Source organism: Rissa tridactyla, chromosome 1 (genome assembly GCF_028500815.1).
Source record: "Rissa tridactyla isolate bRisTri1 chromosome 1, bRisTri1.patW.cur.20221130, whole genome shotgun sequence".
NCBI classification, from domain to species: domain Eukaryota; kingdom Metazoa; phylum Chordata; class Aves; order Charadriiformes; family Laridae; genus Rissa; species Rissa tridactyla.
The window spans coordinates 139812993-139837470 of record NC_071466.1 but is presented as its reverse complement, the minus strand read 5'-3'; the positions used below and the strand labels follow the sequence as shown (position 1 = coordinate 139837470).

At 42.7% G+C, this 24478-nt stretch overlaps 1 protein-coding gene across 4 annotated transcripts in view; it reads right to left on the bottom strand.

The window, feature by feature from the left end:
• Positions 1-315: 315 nt before the first annotated feature.
• Positions 316-24478, bottom strand: part of FAR2 (fatty acyl-CoA reductase 2) — a 157644-nt gene continuing 133481 nt past the window's right edge. For all 4 annotated transcript variants that reach the window (XM_054224206.1, XM_054224186.1, XM_054224196.1 and 1 more), the window contains 6 exons: positions 23227-23345; positions 20449-20516; positions 14006-14177; positions 9671-9800; positions 7286-7413; positions 316-5722 (listed from right to left, as the gene is read on the bottom strand). In XM_054224206.1, the coding sequence (XP_054080181.1) occupies positions 5560-5722; positions 7286-7413; positions 9671-9800; positions 14006-14177; positions 20449-20516; positions 23227-23345 (780 nt within the window). In that variant the 3' untranslated portion in view covers positions 316-5559. The remainder of the gene's footprint in view (positions 5723-7285; positions 7414-9670; positions 9801-14005; positions 14178-20448; positions 20517-23226; positions 23346-24478) is intronic.

Genomic DNA, 24478 nt, shown 5'->3' with positions numbered 1-24478 from the left:
TATTACCGATTTGTCCTTGATGAAGGCCTGTCCCCATCACCTTCTGGAGGACACTTCACCACAGATGGAACCTTCTGGGTCGTACGTATCGGGGTGAGAGTCTCACCGTCATTACTTTTAAAAATGTGGGATTTCTCCCTCCTTGATTTCCCTCTCCTTGCTGTGCAGCAGGTCCTTGTGCTGGCAGCCGCCTGTAGATGGGGCTGCCGTCCCGTGCTGGCTGGGGCACTGGCAGCTGTGGGACAGATGTGGTGCACTGCAGTGGCCAGCAAGTAACCATCTACCTTTAGCAACTTAGGCGACGCAAAGTGACCATAGTTTTAAAATATTTTGTTTTATTAAATGTTTAAAATAACATAAACATCATATTAACAATTTTATGGCTGAGGTTCTCGTAATTTGTGACTTTACCGTTTTATCTGATTTGAGAGCTCAAAAGATTACACCTTAACATTAGAAACTTTGTAATTAAGTTTTATAACAGTAAGTTGTCTCATAGCTAACAAGAGAATAGAAATAGCAGATAGAACCATATAAACTTTGGACAGTGGGAGAGTACATATTTTACTATAAAGTGGGGTCTGCCAAGATTATTTAGGAACAAGAAACCTTTTACAAGCAGTTTCATGTTAATCTGAACAAACCAACTCACTTCATAGTTGACTTTTAAGCAATAGAGAAAAGTGGGATAGTACATCTTTAATTATTCCCCAAATATGCATATTCTTTGTTTTTATTTCTCTTAAGTAAGACTGTACCACCTTCATACCGATATTTAGCACCATGTAATGGGATATTTACCATTTAGCTTCCAGGCAATGTGCAGTATGTTATTTACTCTGCGCTAGAATAAAGGGTCCAATTGAAAGAAAAGTTCGTCCTTGCTTTCTGCGGTAGAACGTCAACGCTGGAAGAGCAACAGCATGCTTTCGACCATGAAGCTGTAGCTTATTTACAAACAAAAGAATGCCCCCCCTCCCTATTTTCCCAGTTGCTTATTTGTGATGAGGATTTGATTAATAGTACTACAGGCTGGGTCTCCTTTACACTGGGAACTAGGGTAGGTTTTAATCACGTCGTCTTAAACTGAATTGGAACAGTGCATACCAAACAAGCACGGCCTGGCATTTCAATATGAGCTCCGCTATTTTTACCATCTCTGTATGTTGTATGAGAAGACTGGTGGTGAAAGATGTAACTATACACACGGGCATACATCGTCATGTTTTCTTAGAAAATGTAAAATAAGAAATTTCTTGAGGAGGTGGGTAATGTGCCAACAGCCTGTAGTATACCAGTATGTCTGTTACCCCCCCTCCCCCCCGTCCCAAGAAAGAATTGTATTTTCTTAACAAAGTTGTTGGGATAGTGAGTGGAGGGGTGAGGAGAAATTTTATTTTTTGGTAACAGACATGCTGGAGATAAACAGCTTTGGTCGTCAGTCAAAAGGCAGTTTAAATTCAGATTAATTTTAGGGATTTGGGTTTTTTGTTACGGTGATTTAATAAAAGAAAAAAAAAAAAGAGAGAGATACTTCTTAATTGCAAGCCCATTGCTTTTTGACAGTGAAATGATGTTCTGCGTTTCATTGCTTTCGCACAGCAGTTCATAGCTATAGCCTACGGACTAGTGTATATGCATAGTATCAACAAAATCGTACATCGGGTTCAGCAGTGGTCCGTGTTATTTCTGTAGCAGCACTGCAGGCTTCTGACACCTTGAGGGGGTAGATACACTGCAAGTTCATAGGGTACAAGCAATTACAGAGGATAATCCCATTATCTTGTGGCAGGTATTTTCTTTTGCGTCTGGGCAGAATGACTGCCACTATTGTTCTCTGTGCTGCCTGCTGGTAGCTGGGGGAAGGACAGAGGAGCCTTTTAGTCCATACAGTTTATTACAAGAGCCCATAATGATAACGAAACGCTGATGGAGCTCTTCCCTGGCTCCTTGGGAGGCAGAGTCCTCTGGGTTTGGCAGCTTAATCTCGTCTGATCCCTTGAGTGTCTCTTTGCTCGTTTGAGCTGGACGCTCTGTGCCTAGCAATGCTTCTGCTGTCTACGAGCAGAAGCTACAGGAATGCTCCTTCTGCTCCTCTCTCCTTCCCACAGCACCAACCATGCTACCTCTGAAGGAAAAAAAAAACCCAACCCCAAAAAGCTTCAGTCTTACAGGCACTAAAAGCTCTAGCCGTTAGCCATGAGTAATATCCACTCCTGAGTTGTTTGCGTTAATTTGTGCACGGTTGCCACAGGACCTCTGATTTAACTAACAACTGTATTTGGCTTTTCTTTTGTCAAAAGCTTGTGAATATACATGAAAAAGCAACAGCTAGAATAGGGAAGAAAAGAAGTGGCTGTCACTTGGTGTTTTCTTTTAGGTATTTTCCCCAAGACTTGGGTTTCTTCAGAGCAGATACAAATGCACGAAGGAGCACACAGTAAAACATCAAAGAAAAGTCACCGCTTGAGGTGAGAACAAGTTCTTATGCCAGGTCCAGCTTTCCACGAGGACAGTCATGACTAGCACCCAAAGGCCATTGCCATGTGTCGGTCTCAGCATTGAAGTTTTTCTGAAATATTTCTGTGGTTCAGACAACCACCTGAAAACATCTCAAGCCACAGGAAATGCATTAAAGATTCAAGTTTTACTGCATGTTATATCCGTGTTAAGAAAAGCTAACAGCTCGATCCCCCCTCCAGGCAAGGCCAGCGCTCTGGAGCCAGCTGCTGGCAATGCTGCGTGGGCTATGGAAGGTGTCCAGAAGAGCATACACCATCTACAAACAGATATGTTTCTGCAACATCCCAAGCAGCTCCTGCTGCTTTCCAGAGGTGCACTGAAGCTTTGCTGCAGCTGTTACCTTCAGCAAAATGCTGAAGAGCTTTATAACGTGATACCACCATTGTTCTGAGTGAAACCTGAAGCGTCTTTTTTTGCACGTGCACAAAACAGGTCGGGATACGCTCAGGGTGAGAAATGATACAGCTCAGACCTGTTGGGACAATAGAGCCTGTGCAAATAACCGTGAATGCCTAGAGGCGTCTGTGAGGCATGCATGGCACAGGGGAAGCATTGGGGAAGGGAAGGCAGGACACTTTACTCACAGTAGGTCTAGTCTACGTCAGCCAGCTGTTGTAGGTGTAGCAGGTCTACGGTATTTCACTTTTCTGTGAAACTCAAGTTTGTGTCTCTCATGCACAGCAGAAGACTTCTGATACCCTTAGCCGTGGCTTCCCTTTGTACGTAACGCAGGCACGTAAAAAGACCTCTTAGGATAGGAGTTAAAATTCTTACCTACTTTTTTGTATGAGGTTTGATTCAAAATAATCTGCATTTTTGTTTTGTTTTGTTTTTTAGCCTTTCATACGAGGAGACTGGAAGCTGGCTGATGACTGGTTATTTACTCGAGGGAATGCAGCCTTTCTAGAGGAAGCCCTACAGAATCCTGCCTCACTCCGCCAAGGTAGCCACAGTCCCTGCACAGCTAAGTATAACGCAGCTGACCTTCACCATATGCGCTGCTACGGAAGCGCTGTACAGGAAATAGCTGGTCCCCGGCTCCTAGGTTCTCAGGCAGTGACACCTCGCTAATGTGCAATGCGCAGCAGCCATTGCCAGCTTTCTGGAGTTGGAAGTATATCTAACAACCCGTACAGTTTCATTTTTGAAAGTACGCTTTCAAGGCAAGAGCTTAAAAAAATTTGCATCTTTGTAAACTGGGTGTTTGACCTAATTGAGCACAGATCAGAAGTAATGTGTGACAAACACAGCGGCCTTTGCTAGGGAATGCCAGAGCCTTGGTCAGGTTCTGCTGCAGGCATCCTTTGGCAATTGCTTGAAACTAGACCTCTGGGGCATAAGGGGGAAGATTAATTCCTTGCACCTTTAGAAAAACATTTGAACTATCGTGGAGGCCTAAGGTATAAATATACTGTCATCCTAACTGACTCTTGCCTGCACTGCCAAAAACAAGTATAATTTTTTAAGAATGCCAGCTTTGTAAATACTCTGCTATTCTCTGCTCTCCACAGAGCAACTGTGTGATTTTTTTTGTGATGTGGCATTACTTTTTCAGACAGCTAGCATGATAGAAGACTAGAGAGAGTGGATGCTGCATTGTTTCAAAAACTAGCCGCTTTAAAGTCTGATAATCTTGAGTCCTTATTCAGTGTTGTCTGAATAAAAAAATATTCCAGTACTAGATTTGACTTTGAAAATCCGATAGCATGATAAATCTGTTGCTGTTGCACTAAGGCTGTCGTTGCACCAGCTACTTTGAAGAAGGCTCACTCCTTCCTCCTCAGAGGAATTCATACTTCACTAGGTGAAACAAGTATCTCCAATAGCCATGAGTGTTAGGAAGATCCTTGGGTTCCTTTCTGAACTGCAATGTAGGACAAAATGTACTACCTTCACAGTGCGTGATTGTTTTTACACAAAAGTCAATGAAACCTTTCCTATTCTCCACAAAAACAAGTTTCAGACTTTTTAATTCCTACTGACAGGAGTGGCAGCAGAATTGGCCTGATGGGATTTCCTCCGTCCACATCTTTACACTTTCTTCGCCAGTGGAAGTGATCAACGGCAAAGTGATTTAGCTGTAATGAAAGCGTGAAGGACAGTATCAGGCTGTTTTTGAGCTACAGGGAGAGAAGTTTTCTGCAGACAAATGGAAGAAGGAAAAAGACCTATTCCTCAAAAATAATAAAGAGTTTCTGAATTCTTCTTCAATCTTTTAAGAAGTCTTCTCTTCATTCTTAGTGTAAATACAGCATTTTTCAAGCCAAAAAAGTGTTCCAAGCAATTGTGATAAATGCAAGAACAGGGCGTTTTAATAGACTGCAAACTTAACCGCAGAGAGAAAAAAAAATACCTCTGCATAAGAAAGCAGCGTGTGTGAGTAGGTACGTGAATTCTATGCACATCTTCAGTTACAGCTTGAAAGTATCAGTCCTCAGTATCAATCTACAACAAGATCTGAAAACTGTTCAGTGTGTTCACTGGCCTAGTGTAACTGGTCTTTTTCCCCCTCTAAGTTTTGAAAACTGAAAAAGTGAAATCGTGTTTTTCAATAAGGTGCCATTTCACTGAATGAAAATGAACGAATAGCCTCTTTAGGAAGACCTCTTACAGGTTAATTTCCTTGGCTGGGTCTTCTCTGATAGCATCCTTTTCTTCCAAGGTTGTATGCTTTAAATTTGCCTCTTTTGAGGAAGAAGATGGGATTAAGATAGCCTAGGTAGTACATGGGAAGACAATGACTTTGGTTAATCGTTACTCTTACACATCAGACTCTAGATGAATGGTTCCAGCTTGACCTGTTCCTAAAGCTTCAGTTATGGCTTTAAAAATTGGCCTAGTCCTATGGAAGAAAGACCACCATGTATTAAAGCATTAGTTAAAATTAAAAAGGTGAACATATAACAGTGCACAATAAACGCAGGCTGCTGTTGGAGGGAGTGGATATTTCTGCTACTTTCAGACCCCGATGCCCATAGTTGCTGATTAGAGGAGATGGCGGTCCTTCTGGAAGAGACCGGTTGCTGATGGGTGGCTTCAGTGCCTGATGGTGCTGGATGCCCTGAAGTAGGAAAGGAACTTGTAGCAGAGGCTCACCACAAAGTACCAGATGTTTCGAGCCATCTGTGACCTTGCAATGAAAATGCGCCAGATGATCACAAGGAGGGTGGTGTTGAATGCATATCGGATGTTCCTCAGCCTAAGAAAGAGAAAGAGACCATCTTATGCCGAAAGACAAAACCAACAAAAAGGTTAGCAGCTTGCTTCATTCGCTACAGGTAATTTTGTAAGAAGTCCTGTCTACAAGTGGCCCTTGGGCTTTTTGCAATTCCTGTTTTGGTGAAGACGTTGTACCTAAGATGTCCCTACCATCTTGCCAAGGACTGTGCTGAAGTTATGGTAGAGTGACTAGTTAATGGGCTACCTATATTGCAAGTGTCTCTTGTTCCATGTACTGTCATTTCAGACCAGAATAGACAACGGAGCCGTACTGAGAGCTGTTTTCTTAATGGCAGTCAAGTTCCAATACTTTCTGCTTTGATTTGGTGTATTGGCTATTTTTTACTTAGTAAGATTGGTGAAAGGCTGGAGGACCTTTGCAGGAGCTGATGAATAAGGTTATCCTTTTTGGTTGAAGCCTTGCCCTTAATGTTGGGAAATTACTCAATAATCATAAGTGGTCTTTACTTTTGCAGTACTGCAGCACTGGGGGTTTGGGTTTGCATTTGGTTTTTTTTTTTAACACCCTATATTTAAATGGCATTAATGGGTCTTTAAGATGCTAATCATCTTGTCCTCTTTCTTTCAAGCAAACTTAAGCAGTTCTCACTTTCCCAGTGTCTGACCAAGGGAAGAAAGCTTCATACATAACATGGCCAAGACTGGTTTAGTTTTTCTAAGAGTCCTTATTTTTTTGGGTTTTTTTAGGTTGTTTTTTTTTTTTTTTATAACTTTATGACTGCGCTATACCACACTGCCTATTTAGGCTATGAGGCAGTTCTTCACCTGTTACAGAGGTTCTTCTAAATCCTTTAATAATGACCCATGAACAAAGAACTTGTTTAGGATTCCTTGCTATGGCAACAAGCTGGTTTATGCTTCTAGCATTTACAGTGCACAAAAATGGTTTTCTTAAAGGAAACAACCAGGCTCTTTCTCCAAGGGAGTTGCTCCTTCTCCTTTTGCCTGCACTTCTCAGTAAAAGGGCTGGAGAAGTCAGGAAGAGCATAATCTTTAACTGAACAGGAGAAGGACAATCTCAAATTGCTCATTCAGACTCTCTTAAACTGTCACCTAGGACTGAACACACAAACTCTCCACCAATTTGGAGAACTTTTGCCCATTCTCCCGAAGGAATTAGAAACTTCAACTTTAAAATGAAATCTAAAATCATACAAATGCTTAAAGTTTTTATGCAATGTCTTTGAATTGCTAAAAACTTTTAGGAGCTTCACAAAATCTAAATCTGACCCTTATTTTCATATTTTAATTCTGAATGACCTTACGCACTGTAACTTCATTACTTGGTCATTGGCTAGGAAGGGATAATATCTAGCCCCTAATTTTTAGTGTCATCAAAAGTCCGCTTTCTTCTTCAGGACGGAAAAATAAAACACTGACAACACTCTGTAAGAAATAAGCTATGCTCTGTTTATCTCAGTATTATTCAACCACAATTATTGCCATGTAAATAGAATAATTTTCCTCAAAAGCCATCCAAGGTAGCCAGGAGCTCTTGTCCTTGTCACTGGGTATGACTTACTTTCGTAAGTGCTGCTTTGCTGCTGGAATGCCAGCCATGTCCTCATTTAGCAAGTACTTCTTAGCACCTAGGCAGTAGCTTTCAATGTATTCTGACCAGTGCAGCTGGCGAACGTCAAAGTTGTATAACTGGGATTTAAAAACAAAGAGCAGAAATTAAATACTAGAATTCAAAACGAGTTCACTTTAAGCATCAGTTCTTCACTGACCTCCGTTCCTCACAAGGCCCTCTCTCTGAAGTTCTTAAAGTCATGAAGTTTCCAAGAAGACATGGGCACTAACAGACTGTATTTCACAGCTGTTGATTAATGTCTTACCCAGCTGGGAATTTGGGTAAAGCAAGCAGAAATTTAGTGCTAGCTGGCAGAAAATAAAAAGATAAATTTGTCTTTCAGGTGGCAATTTCTGCATAAATACACTTATTTGTACAGACGCATACACAAACCCACCATATCAAGGAAGAAAAATGGCATTCCACTCAGGTAAATGGATTCATCTGAAAACCTCCATGCAGTTTTTAATGTGTCACTAGAATGATGTATAAATAAATGAATTGGACATTGAATCAACAGGTGCTTCTGCATCAGTATTACTCTGTGCTGCGCTCTCTCTCAGCATCTAGATAACAGAATCCAAGAAATGGGTTACTCTGGTTTGGCATCAAAAATTCTCAGTGTAGAGCTAATTACCCCAGATAATTTCAAATGCTGATACTGGAAAAATTGTTAGCAAGCTCTCAGGTGGCTGCCTGTCTGTTAGAGCAAAGAAAGGATCCGTAAAGAGAAAGAGGTCGTCTTGTAGAGAATTATTTTTTTTTAATGAGTGAGTGAAATGAATGGCATTTCTTACTTACAGGGAAGATACTCAGACGAATGCCTTCCTTTCCACCCCCATGCCAATCCAAGCCATTTGCTTTAGTGCAAGAGCTTTGGTATCAGAGGCAATAACTTGAGCAGAGAGGGGCTAGCTAACTATGTCAAATACAGGGGGTTAGCTACTGTGCAGATCCCGGTGTGTCTGTTAAGATATGTACAGAGATCTGTGCTGCCCGTAAACTATCTATCTTGAATACTGCTTACAACGTAGCAGTGGCAGCACTGGATGCAGTGCACCTCACCAAGTTCTCATAAACAGCTTGGTGAGACTAAAACACTGTCTAGCTTGCAAGCTTGCATGGAAGTCCTCGATGCTCCCTTTTTTTTTCTTTTTTTTTCTCTTGTCTTTCCCCATTTAGGTTCCCTCTACATCTGCTGTAGTCACCACAGTGCCACTGCCCTTAGAATTTGCTGCATGCACTCCCTCTGCAGACTAGGGAGGAAGACTCTTGACTCTCTTATGAAGAAAGGCTGAGAGAGTTGAGTCTGTTCAGCCTGGAGAAGAGAAGACTGAGAGGGCACCTCATCAATGCTTATAAATATCTAAAGGGCAGGTGTCAAGAGGATGGGGCCAGACTCTTTTCAGTGGTGCCCAGCAACAGGACAAGGGGCAACAGGCACAAACTGGAACACAGGAAACTCCATCTCAACATGAGGAAGAACTTCTTTACCCTGACGGTGGCAGAGCACTGGAACAGGCTGCCCAGAGAGGTGGTGGAGTCCCTGTCTCTGGAGACATTCAAAACCCGCCTGGACGCGTTCCTGTGCAACCTGCTCTAGGTGACTCTGCTCTGGCAGGGGGGTTGGACTAGATGATCTCCAGAGGTCCCTTCCAACCCTACCATTCTGTGATTCTGTGACTCTACTACTGGGAGTCTCCAAGAATTTAATGATGCGTGCGAGACCAGTTTGATGTGAATGCTTAAGTATCTCTTTGCAAGGAGATACTGACCAAAGGTGCATTCAAGCTTATCACAAATGTACTCTTTGTGTTCCTTCAGTCTTTCAGTTACAATCCCATTCTGAAGTAGTATTGCAAACCTATAAAGACTAGAACAGAGCTTGATATCCTGCAAATTAATTGCTCTCTGGGGAGAGCATTAAATAAATTAGGAATTTTTTTCATACTGTTCAGGGTATGACACTACGTGTTAACTAAATTTCTCCATGCAGTTCCCATTAAAACCAATGTGGATGAAAATGTCAAAATCAAAATTTCAAGGAATTTCCATCTAGATCACCCACCACAGCTGCCACGTTAAGACTTCAGTTAACATGACCTGTCTCAGAAGAAAGAGCAATACACCTCAGGAGAAAACATTCTCCAATTGTAAATGAAAGGTTCCTGATAAGTTAATTAATAAAACAAGGAGAAAATAAATTATTTCAGGTTAAAGTCAATTCCAGTCATCTAGGCAGATGTCATTCGAAAGCTCAACAAATATACCAAAAATAAGTGCTGCGGATGAACAGGACAGGAGATTAGCAATCCTTATTAAGGATATACTTACCTTTTTGTCCTCTGTGTTAAGGTGACTCATTAACATATTCATATTATCTGAAGACCAGTCCCAGGACTGGGTGGAGAAATACTGCAGGAGCATCATAGACTTGTGCAGTCGATTGATAATCTTCATCATTCTGAAACACAAGAGGAGCGTCGGAGGTGGATAGGAAGTTTGACCTTATGCAAAAGCTGTGGGTTTGCTCTGTAGGTGTTTTCACCAATCCAGATGAATAGGCATTGCAATGCCTGAGGAGCACTGCACTGGTGCTCACCAGGCCGAGAACTTGCTCAGCAAGTCTAGCTGCTCCAGCTGAGTCTTAAGCCTACAGCTACTCGGCTTTTATTGTTCGCTGGAACACGGGTGCAAACATTCCTGCGTTCCCAGGGCAGGAATGATGCCTAACTTACCAGCCAGAACTAAACTAGGGCTGGAGGCCATATCTACATCATGTACCACGTATGAGGTGAAGAGCCTATCTGAACTAGTATGAACACAGCAGATTCCAAAACCACAAAGGTATATTGCTTGCTTCCCGAGGTGGATACTTCTCTTTCTACCACACAAATTCTTTTCTGTTCTCAAGCCTGGGTTGGCTCCCAAAGCAAGGCTCTGATTTTTGGAGTTAGCTGCAGTACAGAGGTGACTGCATCTGCAGCATGGACAAGCTCTAAAGTCAATTGCTCAGCTTCAGTTTTCAGGTAATGGCATCATTTTTGTGTCTTTGGGCTTCTTTGATCTCTCTCTCTAAAAAAAAGTATTTAAATACATATTTTGTTTTTCTTAAAGGCTCTTTCTCTCCCTGTATAATATAGGGGCATTTTGGAGGGTTATTTTATGTCCTTCCTTATACAGGAAGGGTCTGATATCATGCACTCACGGTGGATGACCTTGAAAAGTACCTAAGCTTTTTTTTTGTGTGCACGTATGTGTAACTGTCTGAATGTCTTCCTGGCGCGTGAGTGTCCTGGTAAAGATGAAATCTGCTGCGGGGGCATTGCTACACAGGGACTTTGGAAATGTAGGTTCAGGTCTCTCGTGTGTCTTGGCCTTTTTTTATTATTCATTTTTTATATAAGAGGGGATGACAGTAATGCTGTCCTACCTTGCAGGATTATTTTACAGTTGTCCCAGTGGTCATGAGTACAAAAGGCCTCTGGGAGGCAGTTGTTTTTAAAGTGTGATATACAGTGCTCAGTCAGTTTTGAGAGAACACCACGTTCTCTCAGACTGGATAAGGGCAAGAGAAAGCACTAAAAGGCTGATTTCTGTGGAAAACAGAGCTGTTTTCATAAGAAATTTTGAGCTGCCCAGAGGGTAACACAGTGGCCGTGACAAATAAAAGGCGGCAGTCTGGGGAAGAATGGTGCCAGGCTGGCCTCTCCCTGTGCAGATGTGACTGCCACGACGATAAGCACTAAGCACAGCAGAAGACGACACAATGAGTACATCAATTCAGAGGAGAACTGCGCAGCTTACCCAAAGCGAACTGAAAGAGCACTAAAACCTTACACAGGCACTCCTACTCAGACTTAAAGTGGCTTTCACTTTGGAGGCAAAGCATCAGATTAAGGGAACCTTCATTCTAAATAATTACGTGCCCATTGATTGAATGCAGTTTATCTAAAATACTTTAAAATTACTTCAGATTAATCTTCCTGATTGTGCCTGTGCACGCAAGTACTATGGGGCAAAGCTTTGTGAATATTTTAATAGCTTTTAGGAACTTGGGAAACAAAGTATATGGCTAGATTGCAAAGATCTGAAGTTGCTCCTCACACGGCTCCCCAAAAGCCATCAATATCTTTAAAGTGCTTAGGGTTAATGGAATGCATCAGAAAAAAATGATAAGAGAATCAACTGTGTGTCCCTACTTATGTTTTGAAACTAGGCTATCCCCCTGGCCTCCTGTTAACGTGGGCGGAATAAGTTCTGACTGTAGATTTACCCAAAACAACATATCTGAGTGGCTAAAAGCAAGGGTCAAAAAGAGAAATGAAGCATCTAAAAAGGTATGTGTGAAAACTGTGTTTCATGCTAACTGACTGAGCTAAAATGTTGTCAACACATTCAAATTATTTACTGATTTGGATGAAGGAATGGTCCACTGAAAAGCATCCAGCAAGTAGAAACATGCTTTTCTGCAGCCTCTGAGAGGCTATGGCAAAGATTTCTTATAGAAAAAAAAATCTCATTCTCCACTGTGGAGGGACTGAGAGGAAAAAAATCAAGTGTTAGCTGTCACTGATAGCCATATTAGTCACAGTTCACAAATGCATCTTGTCTTCTAGAAAACCGTTTACAACAATGATTTCTATATTTGCTCCCATACTGAGCCTTGCATGAGCAGATTCTCAGGTGCGACAGATTGCCCCAAGAGACTACTACTGATCTAAACCACATTGTTTTCTAAGTCATGGATGGATGTGCGGTAATAGCAGTAAGACATTTAGGGCAGTTTTGCTAGACATCTGGCAATTTATGTGAAATGAGCTAACACTTAAAAGTAAGCTTCTCAGGAGAGGCAGTATATAAAAGTCTAAAGCTGAAGGAGATGACTCTTGTTCCTACCCTTTGGTAGATAGGGAACTGCGCGTGATAACTACAAGAGGAACCAGGAGTTGCCCGCAAGTACCCTGCAGTTCAAATTAGGGAAAGGCATAGGCTGGTCCTGAATAAACAGTAGACTTGCGAAACCCTAAGCAGTTCCCAGATAATCCGTTGCGTACAATAACCCATCACCTTATGATGAGTTGAGTACGGATACAGTAGAGAACCGAAGCCTGAGTCTTGGTCCTGGCAAAGAAGTTTCTCCTTTCTGCTTGCAAATCTGGCATAGAGTCATGGACAGACTTCAAGGAACTGCCATGAAGGTGGCTTGTACTTCAGTAGATGGGAGTGACAAGGGGGAAGACAGTTAAGCCTAGGTGCTCTGTTTGAAACAGAGGGAAGAATTAAAGGGAAACATTAAAGTAGGTTCAGTGACATATTCACCTTTGGTTTTGTTTTTTTTTAAATTTGAATATGATTTACTGCCCTTAGAGCATAAAGGCCTAATATTTAGGTAGCTGTGAAAAAAAGAAAGCGTGAGATGCTACAGTGCTTTCGACCACATTACACAGTACCTGGATGAGCTTAAGTAGCACGTAAAAAGAAAAGGGGAATTATATTTTAAACGGGAAAAGAGAAAAAGGACTCAGTGAAATCACAAGTTCATTGCTATGCTGTGTTTGCTCAGGTCACAAATTTGAAAGTTCAGGTGAAGAGATCTTTCTCAGCATGAGTTCGTGCTGAGCTCTATTTGAAATTTAAGTACAGTATTGTAACCAATGTCCATTGGCTACCTATGCCAATCATCTTTATGAAAACGTCAATTGTAATGGCAATGGCAGGATCTTACTGCTGCCTGTTTCAACAGAGTTTGGAGATTCCAGGCTATTCTTGCTCATATTCAGTTTACCTCTATTTTTAGAGTAATTCTTGCTTCCTGGATAACTGGAATTCTTTTTATGGACCAATTTCCCTCCATAGCAGAATGTCTGAGAGAAATCAGAGCAATACATCAGCCAGGGATCTCCCTGCAAACAGCTGAAGCCAGCTTTCTAGCAAGCAGAGAAGCACAGAGCAGCTGACATGGAACGCAGTGTTGGCGTATGGCTCTTGTGCTGCACAATAAATTCTCCTCCATGATGGCAGGGAGTAAAAGAGGATGTTGGTAAAAGAGTTATTTACGCCAGCATTCCTTCCACATGGGATGTGAGCCAGTGTTCCTCCTAGCCATGACACTGCCAAGATTCAAATACCAATTGTAATGGTAAACTGTCCTCATAACTACAATTCAGAATTTATTCATACTCGAAAACAACTGCTTTCTAGATTTCAGGGTGTTGGGCCACTGCTGGCAACCGCTAATTATGCATCTGGTTTATGGGAAAAAAATTTAGAATCTTCTAAACCTTGCCAGTCTCAAGTCTTTATGCAAGCTTGAGTCTTTACTCATGACAGATAGCAGCAATCGCATCAGAAAGTTGCAGTGGTGGAAATCTTCCTATACAGAGGACACCATAAGTAGCAGTCCTCTCCTGCTGGCCTGGGAACCTCTGAAGCTTGTATAGCTAAATTTAGAACACGTGCTGTCCCCCAGGTACTGGAAATGGTGGGAACCCTAGGCTACGCTTAGCTACGGCCATACGGTTCCTTTTCTTTTTAGCAATCTCCTCAAGACAAAGAGACGAGAGATGGGACTCCAGGCTGAGGCAACCAGCTCTCAGAACTCGCTAGAGATCTGCTCTCCATAACAGTGACAGGCGTGCAGAAGGCTGAAGGCGTGCGGTTTCTTACCTGGGCTTTCTCCCTGTGAGCCTCATGTACAGGTCATAGAGTATGGCCGGTGCCTTGTGACTGACGGTTATCCAGTACTGGTTTATCAAGTAGTTGGACGTCAAGTGAGCATTGGGTGTTCGGAAGGCCTGCTCCAGCGGGTTCCTTTTGAACGTGGACATGACATACTGCTCTGTAAGGGAACAGGCATTTTACTTAAAATGAGGCACTGAATTTCAGTTGTGTTGGGCACAGCCATACCAACATGCTGCAGTAAAGCCCAAGTTACAGTGCTTAACACGTGCAACTATGGGTTGGACAAAATCACCTCATGGTCCCTTCTGGCATTAAAACTGATGACTCCATCTATTGCTTATCTGAAACACAATCTGACTCTAGACTTAATAGCGGCAGACAAACTTCCTTATCAAAATGCCAAAATGTAATGGAGGAAAAGCAGGCAGTTGTAGCCTGAAACGCTTCAAACCAAGGAACTGCAGTTCTGCTTTCACCTGCAGTAGATGTAGAAAAAACTGGTGTTAACATATCTTCAGATCACTGAAAGCAAACTGTGTTCTGCTAGCATACAACAAAAATGACATTTCTAATTCCTAATCAAATTTTCAAAAGGGCTGATGTCAATATCAGTCTGAGTCAGGGACGGGTTGTTTACACACACAGGGTGCTGCTTCTAGAAAGACTTCATTATATCCTTTCAAACCACATCTGACCCACAACACCAAATACCTCAGCCTGTTTCAGAGGAGCTCTGGATGCACTAAAGCAGCAAATTGCCTTGCATCCTTAACTTGAAAATCAATGACAGGGTGGTAGTCTTTCATTCCCTTTGTATGTTAAGGCACAAAATACGTTGGGCCTGATTCTGAGCTCTTGCAATGGCACAGTGCCACAGAAGTGGCATCTTGATGTACGTATCTGGGGCATTTGCATATTGCAGAGGCTTAATAGAACTGCGGTAGTTGAATATAAGACTATCATCCTAGGGACTGATAAACAGATGGTGCTCCTATTCCTGAGCACCAGTGAGCTCAACAAAGAAGAATATGTGGGCTTTTTTTTTTTTTTACTTTTTAAAAAATGAATTTGAGAGTTACGACATCAATCTGTGCTCATATTATAGTTTACTCTCTAAGCTTATGTTACAAATAGAAAATCAGACGAGAATTTGCAAGTCACAAGAAACATCCAGATCATCCTTAGATAAGCAGATTCCAATCATAATATTCACAGTCCTCTCATGTATCTGCGGTCAGCTCATTACTGCACTTCAAGCAGCGATTTTTGCTGTACTTGTTCTACATAACAGCAACTAGACAAGACTGGTTAGCCACTTAGCTGCTAAGTTGAGACAACAAAGACTTTTAAAATAGTACAATTTAGTTATAGAGCAAGTTCATTTTTGTGCCCCTTGCACTGCAAGTTTAATGGCTAAAGGCCAGTTCTGCTGAAACTTATCTTGCATCTGAATGGCTAAAACTGACTGCCATCCCTTCCGTTTCCCGTAGCCACACTGCAATGATGTGGTTATCTTGTGGTCATCTTGCGGGCTGCGGTATGGGAATCTTATCCCTTGCAGCATGTTCTCTCAAAACGGCAAGGATTAGCAAAAAACTCCTATTTAAACTTTCCCATGTAGTTCTGCCTGGCAGGGAGGGCTCAGGGGAGTGGTTTTACTGAAGATTTGGAAAGGTGCTAACTCCTGGCAGGGGAGTGGCAATAAACAGTTTGGGATGGGCAACTGGGAAGGAAGCCACTGTCCTGGCCCAGCTCTTGGCAGAGTTTGTGTCTGTCTAAGCAAAGTGTGAGGACTTTTTTTTTTTCCTCTGTGTTAGCAGCATGGCCCTTTACTACAGTTATACTGTGACAAAGCCCTAGCCGGCTTAAATATAGAAAGGTCTGCTCCCAGTTTGGAGAGGGCTGTATATCTGTGCCCGTTCAAATAGTAACTCACAGTGATCCATGAGTTATGGAAGTTCACGGGAGGGCCATCCTCCCTGTAAGGAAGTTTCTCCAAGAGACACTTTAAATCCAAGTTTACTTACAAACTCTCATCTGCTTATCAATATTTAAGTTTATTTAGTTTCATTCAGTCACTTCATTTCCTAATGGAAACCTATCGGTTTAACTGGGAACCATTGGTATTTTGGAACTGCGAAACTTCTGATACTGCCTGCAGCACGTGTTTATGCCTCTGTTTATTCAAATCACAATGTTTCAAATCATGAGTCTAATTTTCAGCTGTAAACTGGTTGAGAAGGTTCCCCTTTGGAAACATGTTACTGCCTTTCTTTTCTCTTTGCATTTTTGGCATCTTTGGCCAGGATAGCAAGAAAGAAGTAATCAGTAAGTGGAAAATGCAGCCTTTGGCATTTCAGATCACTAGCCAGACACCAAATTCACACAAATCGGCAATACCCCTATCATCTTGGTTACTTAAGGCTTGCAGACGAAAATGTAGCTCTAGTAAAGCAGCTGCAGTGTTATGCTGTGATATTACTCAGTGCAAGAAGCACTTATGTCAAGAGCAGATGAGATATCTGCTGAAAACTCCAGAAAAATTCTGAAAGTCAGGAATGAAAGCTGTTTTGTTTTAAAATGCACATACAAAGACAGCGAGACCAATCTGAAAGACGTCCTGTAAGGAATTCAGGAGAACACCAGTTTTGCGTAACTTGGAACAGTTAATGCTATGGGCGTTTTCTTTACAAACCTTCCTTACCCTGGCTTGCACTGACTTGGCACAATTGCTCTATCTCCTGATTTCTGGAAAGCATTCAACTCTGCAAGTGTAGCAAGTCTCTTACGCTATAAAAGTTTGTTTTGGAGCAAGAAAGAATCAGACAGACAGACAGACAGGTCAGGCAGGCAGAGGGCCCCAAAGCAGAAACACATCACCTCAGGAGCTACTGAAACAACTTAGCGGGTACATGGTTTTTCCTCTCCAACCCCAGCACAAAACCACAGACACCAGCCTTACCATGTGGACTCTCAAGGATAAATTGAAATTAAGTTTTCCCATGCTGAACACCATTTTAAAGCCTGCTTTAAGGTTTGGTTTTGAGCAGAAATTGCAAAATGGACTTCACAAAGTCAGATGAGCAAGACTTATATTGCAGCAAAGCAGAATATGCTTTTTCAGATTAATACTCAGTTGTCCAGCCACATTTTTGTAATAGGAGGGAGAATAACAAGAAAGTAAGAAAAATGCCCAAGGCATAGCATTATTTGGAAAAGAAATAAATCATTTAAGGTTCCTTTTAACACTAGAGGTCTGTCTGTATCTGGAGATCTGTAGAATAAACTGGTTTGCAATGTATGGTTAAGCTCTTAAGTAGACATAAGTTTTTCAAATAATTCTCTTCTGATCTCTTTCTCCTCCCTCCCTCCAAGCTCATCACCTTCGTATTCAAAACGTCCCCATCTCACTCACTTCTGTTCCCTACCCAGGGGAGCATCCTCAGCCCACTCCAGCCTCAATTTCTCTGATCTTTCTCACCTTTCCTCCTCTTCCCTGAAAAATCCCTCCTCTGTTGTGTTCGCCTGGCATTCCTATAGCTGGTCCCGGTGCAAGTCTCCCTAAGCAGGTAGCCCAGGTCCTCCCCTCTGCAAACCCCATGTTTGATTTGCATTAAAACACTCAGTCCCGCGTCAGATGACTCCCATTCCCCACCCTTGTTTCTCATCAGCTTCCAGTCTCGCTCTCACAGCCCTCCACCTTGATAACTGGTTACAGACCCTGTGCCAATCCAGCCTCCCCGGACTCCTTGAACAGTCTCTTTCCCTCTCCTGATCCTGTGCCTCCTGTACGTTTGCATCAAACAGCTTCTTTCATGCTGGGGAAAAAGAAAAATTATGAAAAAGCTGAAAAAACCACTGGAGGTAGAGACCTGGCCTCAGGAATTTCAATGTGAAAGGTGAAGGTTAGGCAGAGTAAGCGCAGTTGGAAACGGGCTTTCAAAAAGAGAAGGAAACAGCTTGAGTAGCAGATGCTGCCCCATTGCAAAGGAGGGAACCGGTGGGTGAAGTTTGGTCCTCTGTGCAGGGACTGGACTACTCACTCATAGCTCTTATTTAAGACACATCATGGCTCTGAAAGGCCTGTTGGATGTGCATGCCATGAGACTGGCTGCCAGGCAGAGAAAGTAATACGAATGGGTAGAAAAAGTCTCTCATGTATATAAAGAAGATTTTAGAATTGCATGTAGTTACCAAAACGAAATTGTTAGAAGACTGAATTGAGAATTGAAACTGCATGGCTGCAGTCGTAATATCCTAATGCAAAAAACCTTTCCCAAACTAATTTCTTAAACCATGCAACATCCTTAAGGGCAAAATTTTGCTCTTTGATACTCCATCCTAATTCACGAATCTATACCTAATACCCTTCTTCAGCCTGCTGCTCTCAGGAAAACTGTGGATACAACATGTGGCGGAAAGAGCTCCACAGTGTCACCCAAGGAGAAAATTTTGCCTTCAGTCCCATCACGCAGCTGAACTGCTTACGCAAGCTTCTGCCGCGCTCAGATGATTTCACTGCTAAATCCACAGTTATGAGCAAAGTAACAGAATAAGATAAGTTACAATGCATTAACACATTGCTGTTTTCATCAGTAAAATTACACTGAGAACGGGTTAAAAAAGGCAAACCTCAGGTAGTAGTGTTACGGTGGCTGTTGCCTAAAGTAGCAGCCTGTGAAGAGCTTTGCATTCCCTCCTGTGAAAAAGCCACAGAAGATCTGACTTTCCGTGTTATGAAGATTGGCTACATTTTCCAATAATTATCTGTGAAGCCTCACTTCTTCTCTCAGACTGTGACAAACCACAGCGTTAAATCTCTCATTAAAAAAAAGTCAGGAACTCGGTGTGATTTTCTCACTGCTCAGCCAATTGCTGAAACCTCTTCCCTGCTAGATCGTAAAATGGTTAGAGCTGGAAAGGAACTTAAAGATCACCTAGTTCCAACCCCCCTGCCATGGGCAGGGACACCTCCCACAAGACCAGGCTGCTCAAAGCCCCATCCAGCCTGGCCTTGAACACTTCCAGGGATGGGGCGTCCACAACCTCCCTGGGCAACCTGTTCCAGTGCCTCACCACCCTCACAGTAAAGAATTTCTTCCTAATATCCAATCTAAATCTCCCCTCTCTCAGTTTAAAACTCTTACACTTTGTTCTATCGCTACACACCCTAACAAAGAGTCCCTCCCCATCTTTCCTGTAGGCCCCTTTTAGGTCTTGGAAGGCCACTTAAAGGTCTCCCCAGAGCCTTTCTCTTCTCCAGGCTGATCAACCCCAACTCTCTCAGCCTGTCTTCATAGGGGAGATGCTCCGGCCCTCTGATCATCTTTATGGCCCTCCTCTGGACTCACTCCAACAGGTCCATGTCCTTCTTATGTTGGGGGCCCCTGAGCTGGACGCAGTACTCCAGGTGGGGTGTTACCAGGGCAGAGTAGAGGGGCAGAATCACCTCCCACCACCTGGTCACTTGATGAAATCTCATGGTAAGACATTAGTAGGAGTTTCAGACAAGCCTTGTTCTGAAAATGCAATTTTCTGCAGACTTACAGTTTGCCAATTAAATGACGCAAAGACAAATGCAAAGCAAAGGCTGAGAGGTGAAACAATGCAGTCGTGATTTGCCAAAGATATGAATTAATGTATAACATGTATAGCAGAAAGCAAATCAGGCCCTGTGTCTGTCTATGAATGTACTGGTGATACGTAGTATTTCTGCTGCTTGGCTTCAGCATGAGTTTTCCACTGTAATGGTGTCAGGATTTTTCTCCCCTTCTTTCACCCCTGCCTCGAAAACACAAGCACTTGAAGGAAAACAATCAGCCATGAAGATAATTTGAATTCTTCCACTGACAAAATTCATGACCAAAAGGCAAACTGTTCTTGAAGCACACCTGACATTTCAAGGTTTGCCTTCTCAAGTCTATACCAATTATTTCTGTTTACAATTTTCTTCACAGAAGGAGGAAGAAAGGCGACTCTACTTCCACAACACACTAGATTTCATTCACTATCAAGGTTCTCCAAGTGCTTTCAAAGCACAAAAACCCACCCCAAACCCAGAAAACCTTTCCATTCAGAAAAGGAAGACGTCCTGTTACAGCTACGCAGAGCATCGTCTCATAGAATTAAGGGACTGGTTCTCTATTCCTTTTTCCACCACTAATACCTCAGTGCAGCAAAGCATGTACTTTGCTGGGTTGTGACGTGATTACGCCCACAATGAAAATGGAATAAATGCTTTCCTGAGCTGAATGCCCAGCACCAGGAGCTTTTGCTCACAGGACCCTCACCGCCTGCAGTTGGGCCTCCCACACGACGATTGAATGGCAGATGCTGAATGCCACCTAAATATAGGAAACCACCTTTTCAAAGCCTGGCTGAGGAACGCTATTGATGTTTGACTGTTCTAGGTTTAAATTAGACCTTACCCATTTCTCCCCAGAAGAAAGGGTTGATTCCACCTGTTGTGCAGTTGTACACCAACAGGTTTTTTGGTCTGGAAAAGAGAAAGAAGTATTATTGTAAGGTGTGAAGAAAAGCACCCAAAGCTTTATTAATGGAGCATGGAAGCTAACAGCCCAAGAAACAGTAATATCAGCGCATTAAAAAAAATGCAGAAGAGGTCATTTTTCCTAAATATGAAAATATAGTATAAACCATTAATTTTTAATAAGATTCAGTCAGATTCTGGAGAGCATAAGAAGTTAATAAAGACAGATGGGGTTTAAGAAAACATCATCCATATATCATGTATCAAAAGTTATAAAAACAATAAGGAAAGCATACATACTGACAAATTTATGATTTTTTTTTTCAGTTTCTCTTAGTATACTGTAAATAATTGGCCCAAGCCAACCTCAGGGACACACTCTGTATTTTGCAGTCATTGACTTAATGGACATGATTTGTGTTACTTTTAAACTCCATTTGTCAGGGTGGTGATTACAAATCAATCCATTTCAACAAATCCTCATTTTAATACCAAGTAAACCTCGGTTGTTATTTGCGTGTAGAACTAAGCATACATCACACTGGTTTTATTTCTTCCTTTGACACCAGGCAAGAATTAGTCAGAACAGCTTTTTGATCTACGTCTGCCTTGCCAAGGGTGCAAGCGATGCCATCAATACTGCACTTTTCTTACTCTGTGTTAGCAGCTGGAGCCATCTGCCAAAATGCTAAAAGAGATGAGACCTGGCCTTGGACAGGGATAGCAGCTTGGCTGGAGGGTAGACCATCTCAGTGCTCCTAGGGTGCTGTGGTGCCCAGAGCCTTTCTCCACTGAAGGAGGCTGCCTACGAGGAACTTTTCAGAACTCCTATGACCGAAGAGACCAGGAGATAGAACCCCTAAACCTGGCAATACCTGAAAACTGCATTCGGACACTGCACAGTATCATCATTATTACTCATCCTTAGCAGACTTCTAGGGACGGTTAGGACTAATAGACATGTATCAAGCTCCAAATCCACGATCTCCTGTAACTCTTAATTACCGAGTAAAGGCCTGGTAAAGTGTTAAACATAAAAATGCACAGTTGTGCTTAATGTGGTGAAATTCTACACTATGAAAATCAATACAGCAACCTCACTAAGGACTAAATCCGTAAAATGTGCCCATATATAAAACCCACCTAGTGCAGAGCCACACACACATCCTGGTGCAAAGTGCACTGCAGTGAAAGCACAGACTTCCACTTACTCCAGTGGGTCAGGCCCAGTAAACACCAGCGAAGAGGATTTCTCCATTTTCCCAGCTTCCAGTGAAGGGTGTCTCCTTGTTGATTTTTTCCCGTTCTCCACCCTCCAGCTGAGTTGGTGACTGTGGTAGAGCGTAGAGCTTTGCAAAGCTTCTACACTAGGTAATAAAGATTGCAATTCTCTGCTAAGTTTTAGAATCTAATTTCCCTCAGTAATGTCACCTGCCCTGAAGGATACCGACTTTCTAATTAGATGATTTGGAAAAAAAAAACAATAAAAAAAATTAAACCGTACATGCTATTCTTCAAGAGAACACCTAAACCCAAAACTCCCTCAGAGAAATTAAATTTACAGAAGGCTCAGGCTCCTGTATTTTTGTTTACAGATTGCCTACCCTGGGGTTGCGCCCAGCTAGATAAAGCTTTAAATCAAGTTCTGTGGTCGCTCCTTTAGCCTAATAATTATTTGTGTGGGAACCAGATTAAAAGCATGTCTCTTTCACCAATGAAAAGATAGAAAAAATGGCACCACTTCTGCCACGGCCAGAGCCAGGAATTCTACCTGCGTGCTGATATACTGCTCATCAGCACATGTTCGTCTCCTTTCCCAGCTTTATGGACGGGCCGTAGCAATCTTCACCTGGAGGCTCTCAGGGGGTGTGTGTAAGGGGAAGCTGTATTTATTTTTCCCAGACCGTGCTGCTTTGTCTGTTGCTGATGGAGGGGGACAAAATGATGAGAAAAATAAATTTACAGAGCTGGTGAGGATCTTTTTAGGATCCCTGCATTTAGGTTACTGTATGCAGCTGTTCTCTACCCTCAGCTCAGAGGGCTTACTTTGTCTTTCAAAGTAAAATATTTCTGCCTTTTATTTGCCTGGTATTGATTTCTCAGAGTTGTATAAACAGCCAGAATAATTTACTCTGTACCTCTTCCTAACTAATGGTTAAAGGTCAGAGACAGAGGTTCACAGGAAAAGATCTTAAAACCTTAACGTCACTTACACATACCCTTCCCAACAACACAACGAATGGGCTTTTTTTAGATCATCTCCCCTATCATATCAGCCCATAATATATTTATATTTTGCAGTGTTTTCCAAGGAAAACACGCAGACCGTTTTCACCAAGAAAACTCTAGAAGCCACTTGAAAAGCAACTCCGTGTAGCTGCCCAAAGAGGGACGTCTAAAAAACATCTGCTGCCAAGCTGCAGTAAAGCTCTCAGACTTCAGAAAGGTGACTTCTGAGAGACAGACTTGTCAACCGAGCTTACCCTGTGCTGAGAAACAGGTCCCACCTGTAGCTTTAGAGATCTCCTAACTCAAAGGCTGCCTTTATTACTTCTGCTACACTTTTAGCCCTTGCCAATCCAAGGAAGAAAACATGAACCAGAAAATGAATCAACAAGGCTCTTGCAGACATTTTCAATTAGCTTCTGGTTCCCTTTAAAGTCCTGGTGCAGGCAGTAAATGCCCAAGTCCATCAGAAAGAGGAGTGCCTTCCCACCTGTGCACAGCAGTGTACCACCCGGCCGCAAGGGTGAGGTTGATGGCGACGTCTACTGGAATCATATCTGCCACCGCTTCGTTGTTGGCGATGACGGTCCGCAGAATCCCTTTGCCCGCCTGTGGGACAAAGGAAAACAGACACTGACAGTAAGACCATGGTAAGATTTCATAGGCTTGGAGAGAGGACAGACAGTCACGTTAGCACTTTTCAAGCCTGACACCGGCTGAACAAGATTATTTGGTTTCTGTGAAACCAGGCCCTGCACTTGGGCCACAACAACGCCATGCATTGCTACAGGCTTGGGGAAGTGTGGCTGGAGAGCTGCCTGGCAGAAAAGCACCTGGGGGTTCTGGGGTTCTAATTGACAAGTGGCTGAACATGAGCCAGCAATGTGCCCAGGCGGCCAAGAAAGCCCATGGCATCCTGGCTTGTATTAGAAATAGTGTGACCAGCAGAAGAAGGGAGGTGATTGTCCCCCTGTACTCAGCACTGGTGAAGCCACACCTTGAGTATTGTGTCCACTTCTGGGCACCTCAATGGAAGAGAGATATCGAGGTGCTGGAGAAAGTGCAGAGGAGGGCAACGAAGCTGGTGAAGGGCCTCGAGAATAAATCTTATGAGGAGCGATTGAAGGAGCTGGGACTGTTTAGTTTGAGGAAGAGGAGGCTGAGGGGAGACCTCATCACTCTACAACTACTTGAAAGGACACTGTAGAGAGGTTGGCGCTGGTCTCTTCTCACAGGTAATTAGTGATAGAACAAGAAGGAATGGGTTCAAGCTGCAACAGGGTAGGCTTAGGCTGGACATTAGGAAAAAATTCTTCACTGAAAGAGTGGTTAGACACTGGAATAGGCTGCCCAGGGAGGTGGTGGAGTCACCATCCCTGGATGTGTTTAAGACTCATTTAGATGTGGTATTAAGGGATATGGTGTAAGGGAGAACTTTGTAGAGTGGAGTTGATGGTTGGACTCAATGATCCCAAGGGTCTTTTCCAACCTAAATGATTCTATGATTCTAAAAACTGACATGGCAGACCGAACCAGAGAGGATTCAGCAATACAGAAATGTGGAGGTGAAATGGGGTGAAGGAACTTCACATACTGTGTCAGGCATGAGGGCTTAAGAGAGAAAATATAAAAAGAAACCCCCAATGGAAAAGTCAAGGTTGCAATCAAATTATCTAACATGGGAAAAAAAAATGCAATGAATTTGAGATTGATGTAGAAGCTGAGGACCCAGTGAAAGCGTT